The sequence below is a fragment of the Pleurodeles waltl genome, chromosome 5 (genome assembly GCF_031143425.1).
Source record: "Pleurodeles waltl isolate 20211129_DDA chromosome 5, aPleWal1.hap1.20221129, whole genome shotgun sequence".
NCBI lineage: Eukaryota > Metazoa > Chordata > Amphibia > Caudata > Salamandridae > Pleurodeles > Pleurodeles waltl.
The window spans coordinates 649,554,568-649,568,099 of record NC_090444.1 but is presented as its reverse complement, the minus strand read 5'-3'; the positions used below and the strand labels follow the sequence as shown (position 1 = coordinate 649,568,099).

Genomic DNA, 13,532 nt, shown 5'->3' with positions numbered 1-13,532 from the left:
GTGCCAACCTATTTTCAGAAGGATTAAGTCAGTAATATCAGTAGTATCATGGCATACTCTTCCGGGGTTAAAGTATGTTCGAGAGTGGCAGCTGTTAGAGAGGCCCCTGAAGGTAAAGTGAAAGGAAGTCTTAACTTTGTATCATTTCGATCCCAGTCGAATTTACATTTTTATCTCCTGAAAGTACCAGATATCGTAAACTTTTTTTTGTTTATATTTGCTATTCCTGCCAAATGATTGCTTGACACAATATTGATTGGAACACTACGGGAAACACATTTTTATGAAAATATATTTGTATATATTTTATGCACATTTTGCAGTATGAACCTACCCTACGGTGTTGCATGTAAGATCCATTAGTGCCACTTCCAGGCACTGAACAGCCAGCTCGTCAGGTACTGCTGATCCTACAAGAAGATGTTTTTTAACTTCAAGAGCCAGCTCAGTCTGAGGCTGATTGTCCAACACGGAACGAATAGCATCTCCCATTGAAAGACGTTGTAAGCCATACACACTTGCAAGCTTCCTAGCAACTAAAAAATAAGAGCAACTCTTTAACTTAAAATGCTGGACAAAACATTTAGAAATATATCTTTAAACATATTTTAAATTATTTTCGCAAAATTACAATCCTTTGTTAAAATCTCCGTTTCTCTCTTGCTTTATGCAATTTTCATTAGCATGACACACAAAACAAGAAACTCGATAATGACTGTTGATCTGAGAACACGTAACAGAAGAAAGCAGAACATGAGTTGAATAGAAGTTCATCTACTGTACACATGAAATTGGTTACCAACCAGTAACCCCAGATCTTGAGAATTAATACCTTTCATATATTCACATGCTTGAATAATTCCCTGTCATTAGCTGGGAACCCCTGTTGATCTTAAATAGCAGTAAACAGTGTTAAAATGGTCATAGGCCTCAACAACAGTGTTTATTTAGTGGCACAACCACCTCGTTGGAAGAAACCTCAACTTTAACTAATGTAGTGGAAGTGCCAGCTCTTTTACTCCCCCTAGAGGCCATCGTAGCTCTGATTTCATATCACAAGTGTGAGAACAGTATGTAATAGATGAGCCTCTGGCTGGGAAGGAGGAAGGCTAGCATGTGAACATATGAGCGATACTAACAGCAGAGAACTGGAATAAGTAGTTTATTCTCCAGCATTGGCTCTTTTTATATATTCACAGGCTTGAATCAGATTAGTAATAAGTACATGTAAATAATAAACAAAAATATATGAAAGTGGGACGCAGACTCACTTTTACGTTTTTTTTAATTTTGTTAAATTTTTTATTAGTTTTTACCAGGATCAAATAACACCGAAGCAAAACAAGATACATTGTCACTTTCAGTGAAAAATAAAAAGTTGTGTATAATCATTCAAAAAAACATTTTTAAGCCATAAACAAATAAACAAAATCAGCCAGGCTTTTCTAAGAAATAATCCCCCCAGATCAGGGAGAACCTTTTACCACTACCTACTCTGCTAGCTTATCTCATCTCCTGAGCCCTGACTTGCGTCATCTTAGAACGCCATTCTTGACTAGTGGGAGACAGCTCAGAGCGGCAATTTCTCAACAGAAGAGATCTAGCAACCGCAGTGGCGATAAATACGAGCTTCTCCCATCTAGAAGGGAGCTTTGCCTGAGGATCGTAACCCAAGCTCATCAGCCGAATGCTGGGAAATATGGAAACTGGCGCCATAGTTGTTAACATCACAAAAATTCCATCCCAATATCCCTGTATACATCGGCATGTCGCAATCACATGAGTCCAGCCTGCCACTCCTACTTCCTTACGTCGAAAACACATATTAGGATAGCCGGTCCCCATGCGAGACAGGGCCTGCGGGGTTCGATACAATAACTGAAAAATATCATTCGGTGCCAGTTAGCGCCTCTAAGAACAGAGAAATTCAGACGATTAATGGTCTCCCAGCATTCACTTGAAAGCTCTAAGCCCTACTGACAAGCCCATTTCCTTTGAGCTTTTATCCCAAGATCTGCTTTGTCCCTGTCTGCCAAAAGCCTTCTCCACGACCCCGCAGTCCTTATCCCACGAGGATCCACGAATTCTGAGACCAACGACTGGACGTTAACAATAGAATTGACGTCTAAATCCCTTAAAATATGTAACAAAATATTATAGGATCCAACCAACAGGAAATAATTTTTAAAAGCATTCAGAATATTTAATGGAGTTTCCCACTTGTCATTGCCACGTAAATCCCACATTTTACTGAATCCAGCGTGCTCCCATCTCCTTACTAAGTCTTCATTAAGCTGAGCACCAGAGTGCAGCAAGATCTGTGTAAGAGGAGTGTCGAAATGTAAAAATGGGATTGAATATTTTCTAAAGTAGTCTGATCTTCTCTTAAAAAACCATTTGAAAATCTTATAGCAAACTTTTTTAGGCTATTTCCCCAAGAGTGCTGGGTTCGGAATATTATGCTCCCTACATATTAAAACCCGAAAATCAGTAAAAAACCTAGAGCCTGCCAAATGATCCATTTTAAAGCTAGCGCAGTAATTTGCAAAAAAAGCTAAATAATAGTCTTTGAAATTCGGCAAAGTTAATCCCCCCCTTTTCTTTATCTGCATATAGTATACTTAATGCAGCTTGAGCCTTCCGGTTTTGCCAAATAAAAGGGCGAAATATGGATTCCAGTTTTCGAAATTTTTTTTGCGTTAAAATACATAGGATGGCCACAAACAAGAAATTGAAGAGTGGTAAGATTGACATTTTAATTAACGCAATTCGACCTAGTATAGAGAGGGGAAGGGACCCCCAGCGGACCAGCAGAGCCTGAGTTTTCTGAAATAATGGAGCAAAATTTAGATCGTATAGGTCTCCTATTCTGGCAGAGAAATAAATCCCTAAATATCTCTTTGGATTGGCATTCACACACCCTCTTAATTCAGGAAGCTGATTGATAGGAGAAGTGCCACAAAGAATAATATCGGTCTTACTCATATTGATCTGATAGCCACCAATTTGCTCAAATTCATTAAATATATTGAAAACCGCTTCATGAGAAGAACGTTCTATATCTAAGAACATGATGTTGTCATCCGCATTGAGTTTGATCTTTCCCATTAACTTTAAAGGAGGTTGAATCTGAATGTATTGTCTAATTTGAATGGCTAGGGGCTCAATAATAAGAGTGAATAATAAGGGGGATAAAGGGCAACCCTGCCTAGTCCCTCGTTGTATTTGAAGTTGGCTGACGCACTGAGTTTATAATAATATTGGCTTCTGAATTTAAGTACAACCTTTGAATTAGTGCAGTAACCTGAGAAGGCACCTTGTAGCTAGCCAGAACTGCAAAAAGCGTGTCCCATACAACCAAGTCAAATGCTTTTTCCGCATCTAGCAAAAGAATGATGGCAGGGACTTTATTAGAAGAAAAATAATCAAGAGCCTCAGCTAAAAAATGTGTATTTGTAGCCAGTTGCTGGCCAGCTATAAACCCATTTTGATCGGGATGTACCAGTTTATTAACTACCCCATTAAGCCTATTGGCCAAAAGTTTTGTGATAATTTTATAATCTGTGTTTAACAATGAAATTGGACGATATGCATTAGGGTCCTCCCTGTCCTTGTTTTTCTTAGGAAAGCTAACCACGTTTCCTGAATGCCAGGTTTTAGGAATCTGCTCGCCCCTCAGTACGCCATTAATTAAGGCCCAAAACTCCTTGGTGAATGCGTTTATAAAAGCCTTATAAAACTCAGCCGGGAAGCCATCCGGTCCACAGGCTTTCCCTGTGGAAAGGTTCTTCACAACGTCTAGGAGTTCTGGCATCGTAAATGGCTGTGACAGCACTTCACAGTCTTCGTCTGAGAGACTGGGAATATCCAGGTCCCTCTGGAATTTCTCAATAGTCCTGGGACCAATAACCGGGGCATAACTATAAATTTGTCTATAATGCTCCAGCATAATTTTATCGACGGCTGGGGAGTCAGTGTGTCTAGCCCCGGTGAAAGGACATCTTAGAGCGTTATGATATTACCATCAATACGATCTTGAGCTTGCCATGCCAAACATTTTCCTCTAAAGTTACTCTCTTTGTAGACCTTTTGTTTATAAGTCCAATATTCTATATCCACCTTCTTAAAAAAGTTAAAACCAATGCCTTCTTAGCAGCTTCAAAAGACTGCCTATTAGTATCCGAGGGGGCAGGCAGACAGGCAAATAAACACTTTTTGAACTGCCTCTTCCAGTGCAGTAATTTGCGGTCTCAAAAACAATTTATCAGCTGCCTCATTGGCAATTACCCAGCCCCTGAAAAAGGCCTTAAATGAATCCCAGACTACAGCTGGAGTGGAGGATCCCGGATTGCATTTAAAAAAATCCCTTATTTCAGCCTGAGAGATCTGTAGCCACCCCTCATCCAAAAGAAGCTGGAGATTGAAAAACCACCTTCCGGTCTGAATTGTAGGAGCTGTGGAATAGCGAGACACTTCCAGTACCAAGGAGGAGGCATGGTCTGAAAGACCAGAGTGCTGGACCGACTGAGTTCTATAACACAATGTTTCTGATATCAGAAAAAAAAAATAAAAAATCGATGCGAGAGGAGCTTTTAAACTGAGTGGAAATACAAGTATATTCCCCGCATCAGGCGCGTTCGTTCTCTAGGGATCACAAAGCATCAAAACCTTAACATAATCTTTAAAGATTTTTGCAACTTTGGGTTTGTGTTGTTTCTTACCCCTAACCGCGGTATCTAAAACTGGATCCTGAAGGAAATAAAAATCTCCTCCAATACTAATTTTGCCTGTTAATTGCAAGAGGGAGTGAAACAAGCCTACATAGTGGGCTGGGTCATCTAACAGAGGGGCATAAAAGCGAACAAAGACAAATCTTTCTTTGGCAATTAAACACTGGATCCAAAACCATTGCCCATCAGGGTCAGAAAAAAAATCCAGTGGCTGTGCATTGAGGCACACCTCTGTGAGCCGCTGAAGCTGCAGTGACTACTTTAAAACCAGCCATTTTTTTTAAACATGTGGAAATCGGAAACTTTATTAACCGGAATATGAGTCTCCTGAAGAAGTATAACTGAGGGATTTAATGCAGTTACCCTTTCCTCAATTACAGACTTTTTCCTATGGTTATTTAATCCATTAACATTCCAGGAAAGTATTCTTAATGGAAGAGAAGATTTTGTCATTGATTTGCACCTTGGCTTAGCCTGAATAACATCACCCACACTCTGGAGTAAAATACACTATCATAGACATAACAAAGCTCTAAAGTGACAAAAACGGATCCTGATGTCCATACCTCTCCACCTAGACCCCCCCCTCCGTTACCCCCATCCCTCACTGTAGGAAGTTGGTTCTGTATGTATTATTTCAAAGTAAGAAATAGCATGCACAGAGTCCAAGGGTAAGATAGTGGCAAAAAGAGATCATTCTAATGCTCTATTTTGTGGTAGTGTGGTCGAGCAGTAGGCTTATCAGAGGGTAGTGTTAAGCATTTGTTGTACACACACAGGCAATAAATGAGGATCACACACTCAAAGACAATTCCAGGCCAATAGGTTTTTGTGTAGAAAAATATATTTTCTTAGTTTATTTTAAGAACCACAGGTTCAAGATTTACACGTAATACTTCAAATGAAAGGTATTTCACTTAGGTAACTTAGGAACTTTGAATCAGCAAAATAGCAAGTACAGTTTTCACAAAAATGGCAATAAGCTATTTTAAAACTAGACAGTGCAAATTTCAACAGTTCCTGGGGGAGGTAAGTATTTGTTAGTTTTGCAGGTAAGTAAACCACCTACAGGGTTCAAAGTTGGGTCCAAGGTAGCCCACCGTTGGGGGTTCAGGGCAACCCCAAAGTTACCACACCAGCAGCTCAGGGCCGGTCAGGTGCAGAGGTCAAAATGGTGCCCAAAACGCATAGGCTTCAATGGAGAACTGGGTGCTCCGGTTCCAGTCTGCCAGCAGGCAAGTACCCGCGACTTCGGAGGGCAGACCAGGGGGGTTTTGTAGGGCACCGGGGGGGACACAAGTCAGCACAAAAAGTACACCCTCAGCGGCCCAGGGGCGGCCGGGTGCAGAGTGCAAACAGGCGCCGGGTTTGCAATAGGTTTCAATGGGAGACCCAGTGGTCTCTTCAGCGAAGCAGGCAGGCAAGGGGGGGGCTCCTCGGGGTAGCCACCACCTGGGCAAGGGAGAGGGCCACCTAGGGGTCGCTCCTGCACTGGAGGTCGGATCCTTCAGGTCCTGGGGGCTGCGGGTGCAGTGTCTTTACCAGGCGTCGGGTTCTTTGAAGCAGGCAGTCGCAGTCAGGGGGAGCCTCGGGATTCCCTCTGCAGGCGTCGCTGTGGGGGCTCAGGGGGGTCAACTCTGGCTACTCACAGGCTCGCAGCCGCCAGGGAGTCCTTCCTGTAGTGTTGTTTCTCCGCAGGTCGAGCCGGGGGCGTCGGGTGCTGAGTGGAAAGTCTCACGCTTCCGGCGGGAAACGTGGAGTCCTTTATAAGTTGTTTCTTTGTTGCAAGTTTTGGTTTCTTTGGAACAGGGCCGCTGTCCTCAGGAGTTCTTCGTCCTTTTAGATGCAGGGTAGTCCTCTGAGGTTCAGAGTTCGCTGGACCCTGGGGAGCGCGTCGCTGTTGCAGTTTCTCTTGAAGTGGGGAGACAGGCCTGTAGGGCTGGGGCCAAAGCAGTTGTTGTCTCCGTCTTGTCTGCAGGGCTTCATGTCAGCAGTCCTTCTTCGTCTTAGGTTGCAGGAATCTATCTTGCTAGGTTCTGGGAGCCCCTGAATACTCAATTTAGGGGTGGGTTTAGGTCTGGGGGGTTAGTAGCCAATGGCTACTAGCCCTGAGGGTGGCTACACCCTCTTTGTGCCTCCTCCCTGAGGGGAGAGGGGCACATCCCTAATCCTATTAGCAGATGGAGGATTTGTAAAAGTCAGAGTCACCTCAGCTCAGGACACCTTAGGGGTTGTCCTGATTGGCCAGTGACTCCTCCTTGTTTTTCTCATTATCTCCTCCGGCTTTGCCGCCAAAAGTGGGGCCGTGGCCGGAGGGGGTGGGCATCTCCACTAGCTGGAGTGCCCTGGGGTGCTGTAACAAAGGGGGTGAGCCTTTGAGGCTCACCACCAGGTGTTACAGTTCCTGCAGGGGGGAGGTGAGAAGCACCTCCACCCAGTACAGGCATTGTTACTAGCCACAGAGTGACAAAGGCACTCTCCCCATGTGGCCAGCAACATGTCTGGTGTGGCAGGCTGGCAAAACTAGTCAGCCCACACTGGAAGTCGGGTATGTTTTCAGGGGGCATCTCTAAGATGCCCTCTGGGGTGTATTTCACAATAAAATGTACACTGCCATCAGTGTGCATTTATTGTGCTGAGAAGTTTGATACCAAACTTCCCAGTTTTCAGTGTAGCCATTATGGTGCTGTGGAGCTCGTGTATGACAGACTCCCAGACCATATACTCTTATGGCTACCCTGCACTTACAATGTCTAAGGTTTTGCTTAGACACTGTAGGGGCATAGTGCTCATGCACCTATGCCCTCACCTATGGTATAGTGCACCCTGCCTTAGGGCTGTAAGGCCTGCTAGAGGGGTGACTTATCTATGCCATAGGCAGTGTGAGGTTGGCATGGCACCCTGAGGGGAGTGCCATGTCGACTTAGTCATTTTCTCCCCACCAGCACACACAAGCTGGCAGGCAGTGTGTCTATGCTGAGTGAGGGGTCCCCAGGGTGGCATAAGACATTCTGCAGCCCTTAGAGACCTTCCCTGGCATCAGGGCCCTTGGTACCAGGGGTACCGGTTACAAGGGACTTACCTGGATGCCAGGGTGTCCCAATTGTGGAAACAAAGGTACAGTTTTAGGGAAAGAACACTGGTGCTGGGGCCTGGTTAGCAGGCCTCAGCACACTTTCAAATCATAACTTGGCATCAGCAAAGGCAAAAAGTCAGGGGGTAACCATGCCAAGGAGGCATTTCCTTACACTCACAGTCAGTGGCCCACACCTGGAGCCCTCCTGCCCAAATAGCCCGAGGCCACACCCCCCCCCTCACCCCCATCCTTCCCTAGCCTGATGCCTTGACATAGCACCCTAAGCCACAGACTAGAGAGACTAAAGTGCGAATAACCTGGACATGCGTTGTGGGCACTATTGAGAATAACCCGCATTTTCTTACAGTATCATCATCCTCATAGTCCAATATGTTGCCCTGCCCTTCTCTTATTAAGTTTTTTCTACCCCGGCCCCGCCCCCCATTGTTCAACCTGACTGCTCAGAGTTTTGAATTACATGTAGCAAGGATTTAGCAGCGTCCACTGTATGAATAAAATTCGAATGGCCCTGAAAAAACACTTTAAGTTTGGATTGCTGCACAAGTCCCTCCTGAGCCCCCGCCTTTTGAAATGCCGGAATCATCCCTTTCAATTGTCTTCTCCGATGCGCAGCCGCCACCGACATATCTGAGAAAATCTTGAACGCATAGTCACCGGGAATCTGGAAGATTTTAGTCTTAATTTTTTGCTGAAGAATCTGTTCCTTGATGCGAAAATCGCCAAAATTCACTAAAATAGTGCAAGGGTATTTGGAGTTTGGTGGCTGGACTGCGGGGACCCGATGGGCCCGCATGATATTGAGATCTGAATACTTGTCTGTTGGTTCTAATAGAACATGACGTTGAATAAGACCAGTGACCAGATTTGCGACTGTCTGGACATTTTCACGGCCTTCAGGGACTCCCTTGAATCTCAAATTAGATTTACGTGAACGATTTTCGGCATCATCGAGCCGAATCTGGAGATGTAACAGGTCGGCCTGACACTTTGCCAGGGATGGTACTACAGTCACACAGATATCCTCACTGTCAGAAACTCGCTGCTCGATATCCGTAATTCGCGATTTAAGTTGCTGGATATTACTACAGATTAAGTTCAATTGTGATTCTGTTCTCTGATTTGCGTCGTCTTGGGAAACCTTCAGATTTTTTAATTCCCTTAGTATCTGCAGGAGTAAGCTTTCCGTGGGGGGTGGGGGGGTGTTATTGCTTGCTGTATCTTTCAGCTCCTGAGACAGAGCCCCATTTTGACCATTTAACTCGGAAGACGCAACAGGAGTAGCAACATGAGGGGAAGACCCAGCTACTGTGTCTCCCTTGCCCCTATTGATTGACTCGTGCAGTGGAAGAGAAGCAGAGCTATCTACCTGAGGGGCAGAGGTGCACTCTTTCTGGCTTTTCCCTGCCCCAAACAAGGGATAGAGTGGCTTGGAGGCAGAGTCTGTGTCCGTCACCTGACCGCAGGAGGTCTCAGAGTTCCAGCTAGGGGTCGACTGAGTGAGAAGTGGAGAGCCTTTACCAAATGATCCCAGACTGGGATCTGAGTTGGATGGCAAAGCCCTTAATTCATCAGATGGACAGTCAGAGGTGAGGAGAAGGCTTGCCAAGTTAGTCACGGAGGGTGGTAGATTATGAGGTAGGGGCAAAGTAGAGTTAGAGGTTAAATCTATGGCGGATGGTAGAGGAGGTTCTAAAGATGGAGTCTTGTGTATATGATTATCCAAAGGCACAGGGCGTTTTGTTTTGGCAGTACATGTTGTTCTAGGAGCCCTGGCGGCAGAGCGACCTGTGCCCAATGCGTGAGAATGCCGCATCATCCAAGATCATGGAGTAGCCGTGTCCCACCAGAAACGCTCCTATCCTGATCCTTCAGGTGCGGTTAAGTTGTCAATGAAGTGCTGAGAAAGGCCGGCAGATCGTACCAGGGGTCAGTCTCAAGACCAGTGCTTTAAGTAAGTGACTTCCACTCTAATAGTTCCCTCACAGGGAGAAAAAACACTAGTCTGTCTTAACCTTCAAAGTGTGACTGCGTCCGGATATAGCGGAATGCAAACCGGGACTGACAGGGCCATAACAACCACTAATGTCTTTTGGGAAGATAGCTCTCTAAATAAGAGACCCCCTGGCACACTGACCAAGCCTGACAGTCAAAGTCCCTTAACATAGTATAATAACATTGAGTAGGAATCCTCACAAAATGAAAAGTGGCCTTTTCAGTTCAATCTCCCCGTTTTTTTTCCCCCTTTTTTATGGCCCCTACCTCACCTCTGTGTGTTGCCCTGGTCTCTCCCTTGCCAGCGAGCTGGCCAAGAGCTGTTGCAAGAGCTGAGAGGTTGTGGCAATGAAATCATTTATCAGCTGGTTCCACCCTCGGCTCCAAGGCTACTCCAGCAAAAATGACGCTTGAATCTACATCTGCGAAGGAGAGGGCGGCCAGCGGCTCCGTAAACGGGTGATCAGCCGGTCTGGCTGATTAGTTTCAGGTGCCTCCCCTGGCATGTGTGAATCTTGGCGACCCACTATGCCCCCGCAGCCAGTTGTTCAACCTTGTCTGGCTGTGGCAATTAAATGCAGAGCGCCCCCCCCCCGGCACATGCTGACTTCCGCGTCTTGGAAGCCGCTGTGCCCGGAGAACGAGAATGCAGAGCCCACAGCACGTCTCACTCCAACGCGCGCTCTCTCTGCGTCTGAGGCTAGCTGCGGAGCATGACGGGAGCTCCCGCGGCTCGTCGAATCTCAAGCAGACTCACTTTTACTTAAGGGGTTACGAAGAACAGCCTGTCCAATTTCTGAGTTGGGTTCTGCGCTCACATCAAGGCAATATTGCTTTGTGAACATATGCCTGTTCTATCAGGTAGCTGCACAGTAGGTGTCTTGTAAAGGCACACCAGCTTAGAGTGCTGCAGTTGTAGCCATGTTCCTGGTGAAATGCACTCTTGTTCGTCCCTGGAATGGATGCTTAGCCTTTTTGTGACAGAAGATGATGCAGGCTGATAACCAATGTGCTAGCCCCTTCTTGGGCAGGAGCAGCCTAATTCTTGGATGGCCAAAAGACACAAACAGTTGCTTAGTAGAGAAAATGTCTTGTTTTGTCAATATGAAATTCAATAGACCTGCATATATCAAGTGAGAGCAAAGATTTCTCTGCCGATGCTGTGATATGTGGAAAAAAGGATAGCAGCACATTGGGTTCATTGTGATGGAAGTCAGTAGGGAGTTTGGGAATACATTAGTCTGCAAGATAATGTTTTTCTTTGTGAAACGCAGTTAGGGTTCTTTCACAGTAAATGCATGTATTTCTCCTACCCCTTTTGCACCAAGAAAAGCAGTATTTTCCAGGAGAGGGTCTTCAAATGTGCTTTATGGACAAGTTCAAATGGAGATAACACAAGTTGGCTCAGAACAGTATTTACTTCCCAGGTAACTGGTGGGGGTTGTACTGGGGGAAGACTCTGGAAAGCACCTTCATAAAATGGTTTATGATTATCTGTGAGAAAAGCGCAACTGAATATATCTCCGTCCTCCAGAACCATGAGATCTCTACAGGATGAACTCGAACTGAGGTGTACTTGAGATTATCTGATGAGGTGTTCTTGTTATTGGACGAACTCCTTTGGTCTTGCACCAGTCACAAAAGCATTTCCATTTGACACTGCAAGTTCCTGTGGTAGCGGGTTCTCATGTTTGAGCCAGGATGTTCCTACGTTCTACTGAGAGATCATGATGACCATCCTCTAGGTCATCAAGTACCATGCTGTCAGGCTCAACAATCAAAGGCTATGGTGTAGAATGTCTCTGTTGTACCTGGACTGGAGATGCAAGGCTAGAGCAATGAGAATCAGGATACAACTGTCTGTCTTTGCTTTGTCAGGACATTGGGGATCAGGCAAAACACTGGAAAGGAATATGGAAAGATGCTGGACCACGTGATGATTGCCGTTGGACCCTTGTTGACAAAGCTTTCTGGCGTAATACCATCATATCGTCTTGTTAGGGTGGCAAACAAATCCAGCGTGGGTTGACCCCACTTGTCAAAGATGTAAACCACTTGGTGGAGTTCCTATTCGTGACAGTCTGATAACGTTCAGATGAGTGCGTCATTTTGCCATCTAGAGTGAAGCTCAATGGCAATGTCCACTTGATGGGACCTCATTCCTCCTTGTTTGGTCTCATCCTGAGCCTGCAGTAGGGTATAAGACCTATGCATGAACTCAGGCGCAGAAGGGATTTGTACTTAATGACTATAACTGTCTGTTTGCCAGAGAAGGTCTTTGTCATGGATTGAGGTTTTCATAGTCTTTCCATTGTTTGGAAAGCTTTTCCCACTTGCACATCCACTGTCTCGCCTAAGAACTTCAGTTTTGTGTGAGATTCTGTGGATGACCTCTCTCTGTTCAGTGCAAGTCCTAGTTTGTGGAAGAGAGTCATGCATGTGATCGATGAAGCAATTGTCTCTTTCTTTGACCTAGTATCCACAAGTTACTCATTGAAGTACAGGTATACTAATTGAAGTACAGGTATTCTTGGTAATCTTGTCACCTGAGGTAAGCAACAACTGGGAGCTAGGCACTTTATAAATATCTGAGGTGCTGTCTTTAAGTCGAATGGTTGCACCTTGAAGTGGTAGTGATGGCCTGCCACTTCAAATAGGAGGTATTTTCTGTGTTTCCAGTGGACTGGGATGTGAAAATACATATCATGAAGATCCAGGGACGTCAGGTAGTTGTTTTCCTGGAGCACCAGGAGGACATATTGGAGCGTTATCAGGTAGAAAGTCTGTGTTTTGAAGAACTCGTTGAGTTTCCTGAGGTCCATGATAGGTCTCAATTGACATGTCTTCTTTTTAAATAGAAAGAATCTGGAATAAAATCCTTGATTACTTTAGGCCTTTGAGAGCGCCTCAATAGTTCCCTTGAGTAGGAGGAAAATTGCCTTAAATGAAGAATAAGGATAATCTTTTCTGAGTGAACTGATGCAGACAGGTGGTCTTTGAATGAACTTCGAGGTCTGACCGGAATGAACAAACTGCCTCACCCATTAATCTGTTGTTATTGACTCCAATGTGGGGGCAAAAAGGCAAATTCTCCCTCCTATCTGCAGAAACGCACATGCAAGTTGGGCAGCAGCGAGAAGTCAGGCGTGTTTTTGATTGCCCTAGAAGCAGGTCTGAGATGCTCTCCTTCTTCGTCGAGGTGCTCTCCCATACTCTTGTCTGTTGTTTCTGTTGGGTGGTCGGGACCGGGTTGTCTTGGAAGGTAGTATTGGTGGCCTTGACTTTCACAATGATTGAAACCTCCTCTATAGGCAGACCCTCCAGTATTTTGCAATTTGGTGATTCACGAAATAATAGCAAAATCAGCTAAGGACCGCAATGAAAGGAATATTTTGCATTTTTGCCTTGAAAAGACGTCTCCCAGCAGACAGCAAAAAATTGTGACTTCTTATAGGCTATATGCACACACATTACTACATGAGATGTACAGCTGTAATAGCTGCTTCCTCCTCCCTGTGTTTATCAGTAAACCTACTGGTGGCCACTTGCAGTCATGGGAGAAAGTCACATCTCTTAATATCTTGCTACAGAACTGGATGTAACCTGCATGCTATATTATTTCAAGGGCTCGACGATATTTAATACAAACCAAGCCCTCCACAGTCGGCCTCTGTGACAACCTAGCCACCTTTTTCCACCAGAAAATCCAGGAC

General features: G+C 45.0%; 1 protein-coding gene across 4 annotated transcripts in view; it reads right to left on the bottom strand.

Moving 5' to 3' along the window:
* Positions 1–13,532, bottom strand: part of AK9 (adenylate kinase 9) — an 824,487-nt gene that overhangs the window by 129,900 nt on the left and 681,055 nt on the right. For all 4 annotated transcript variants that reach the window (XM_069234515.1, XM_069234516.1, XM_069234517.1 and 1 more), the window contains one exon: positions 335–536. In XM_069234515.1, the coding sequence (XP_069090616.1) occupies positions 335–536 (202 nt within the window). The remainder of the gene's footprint in view (positions 1–334; positions 537–13,532) is intronic.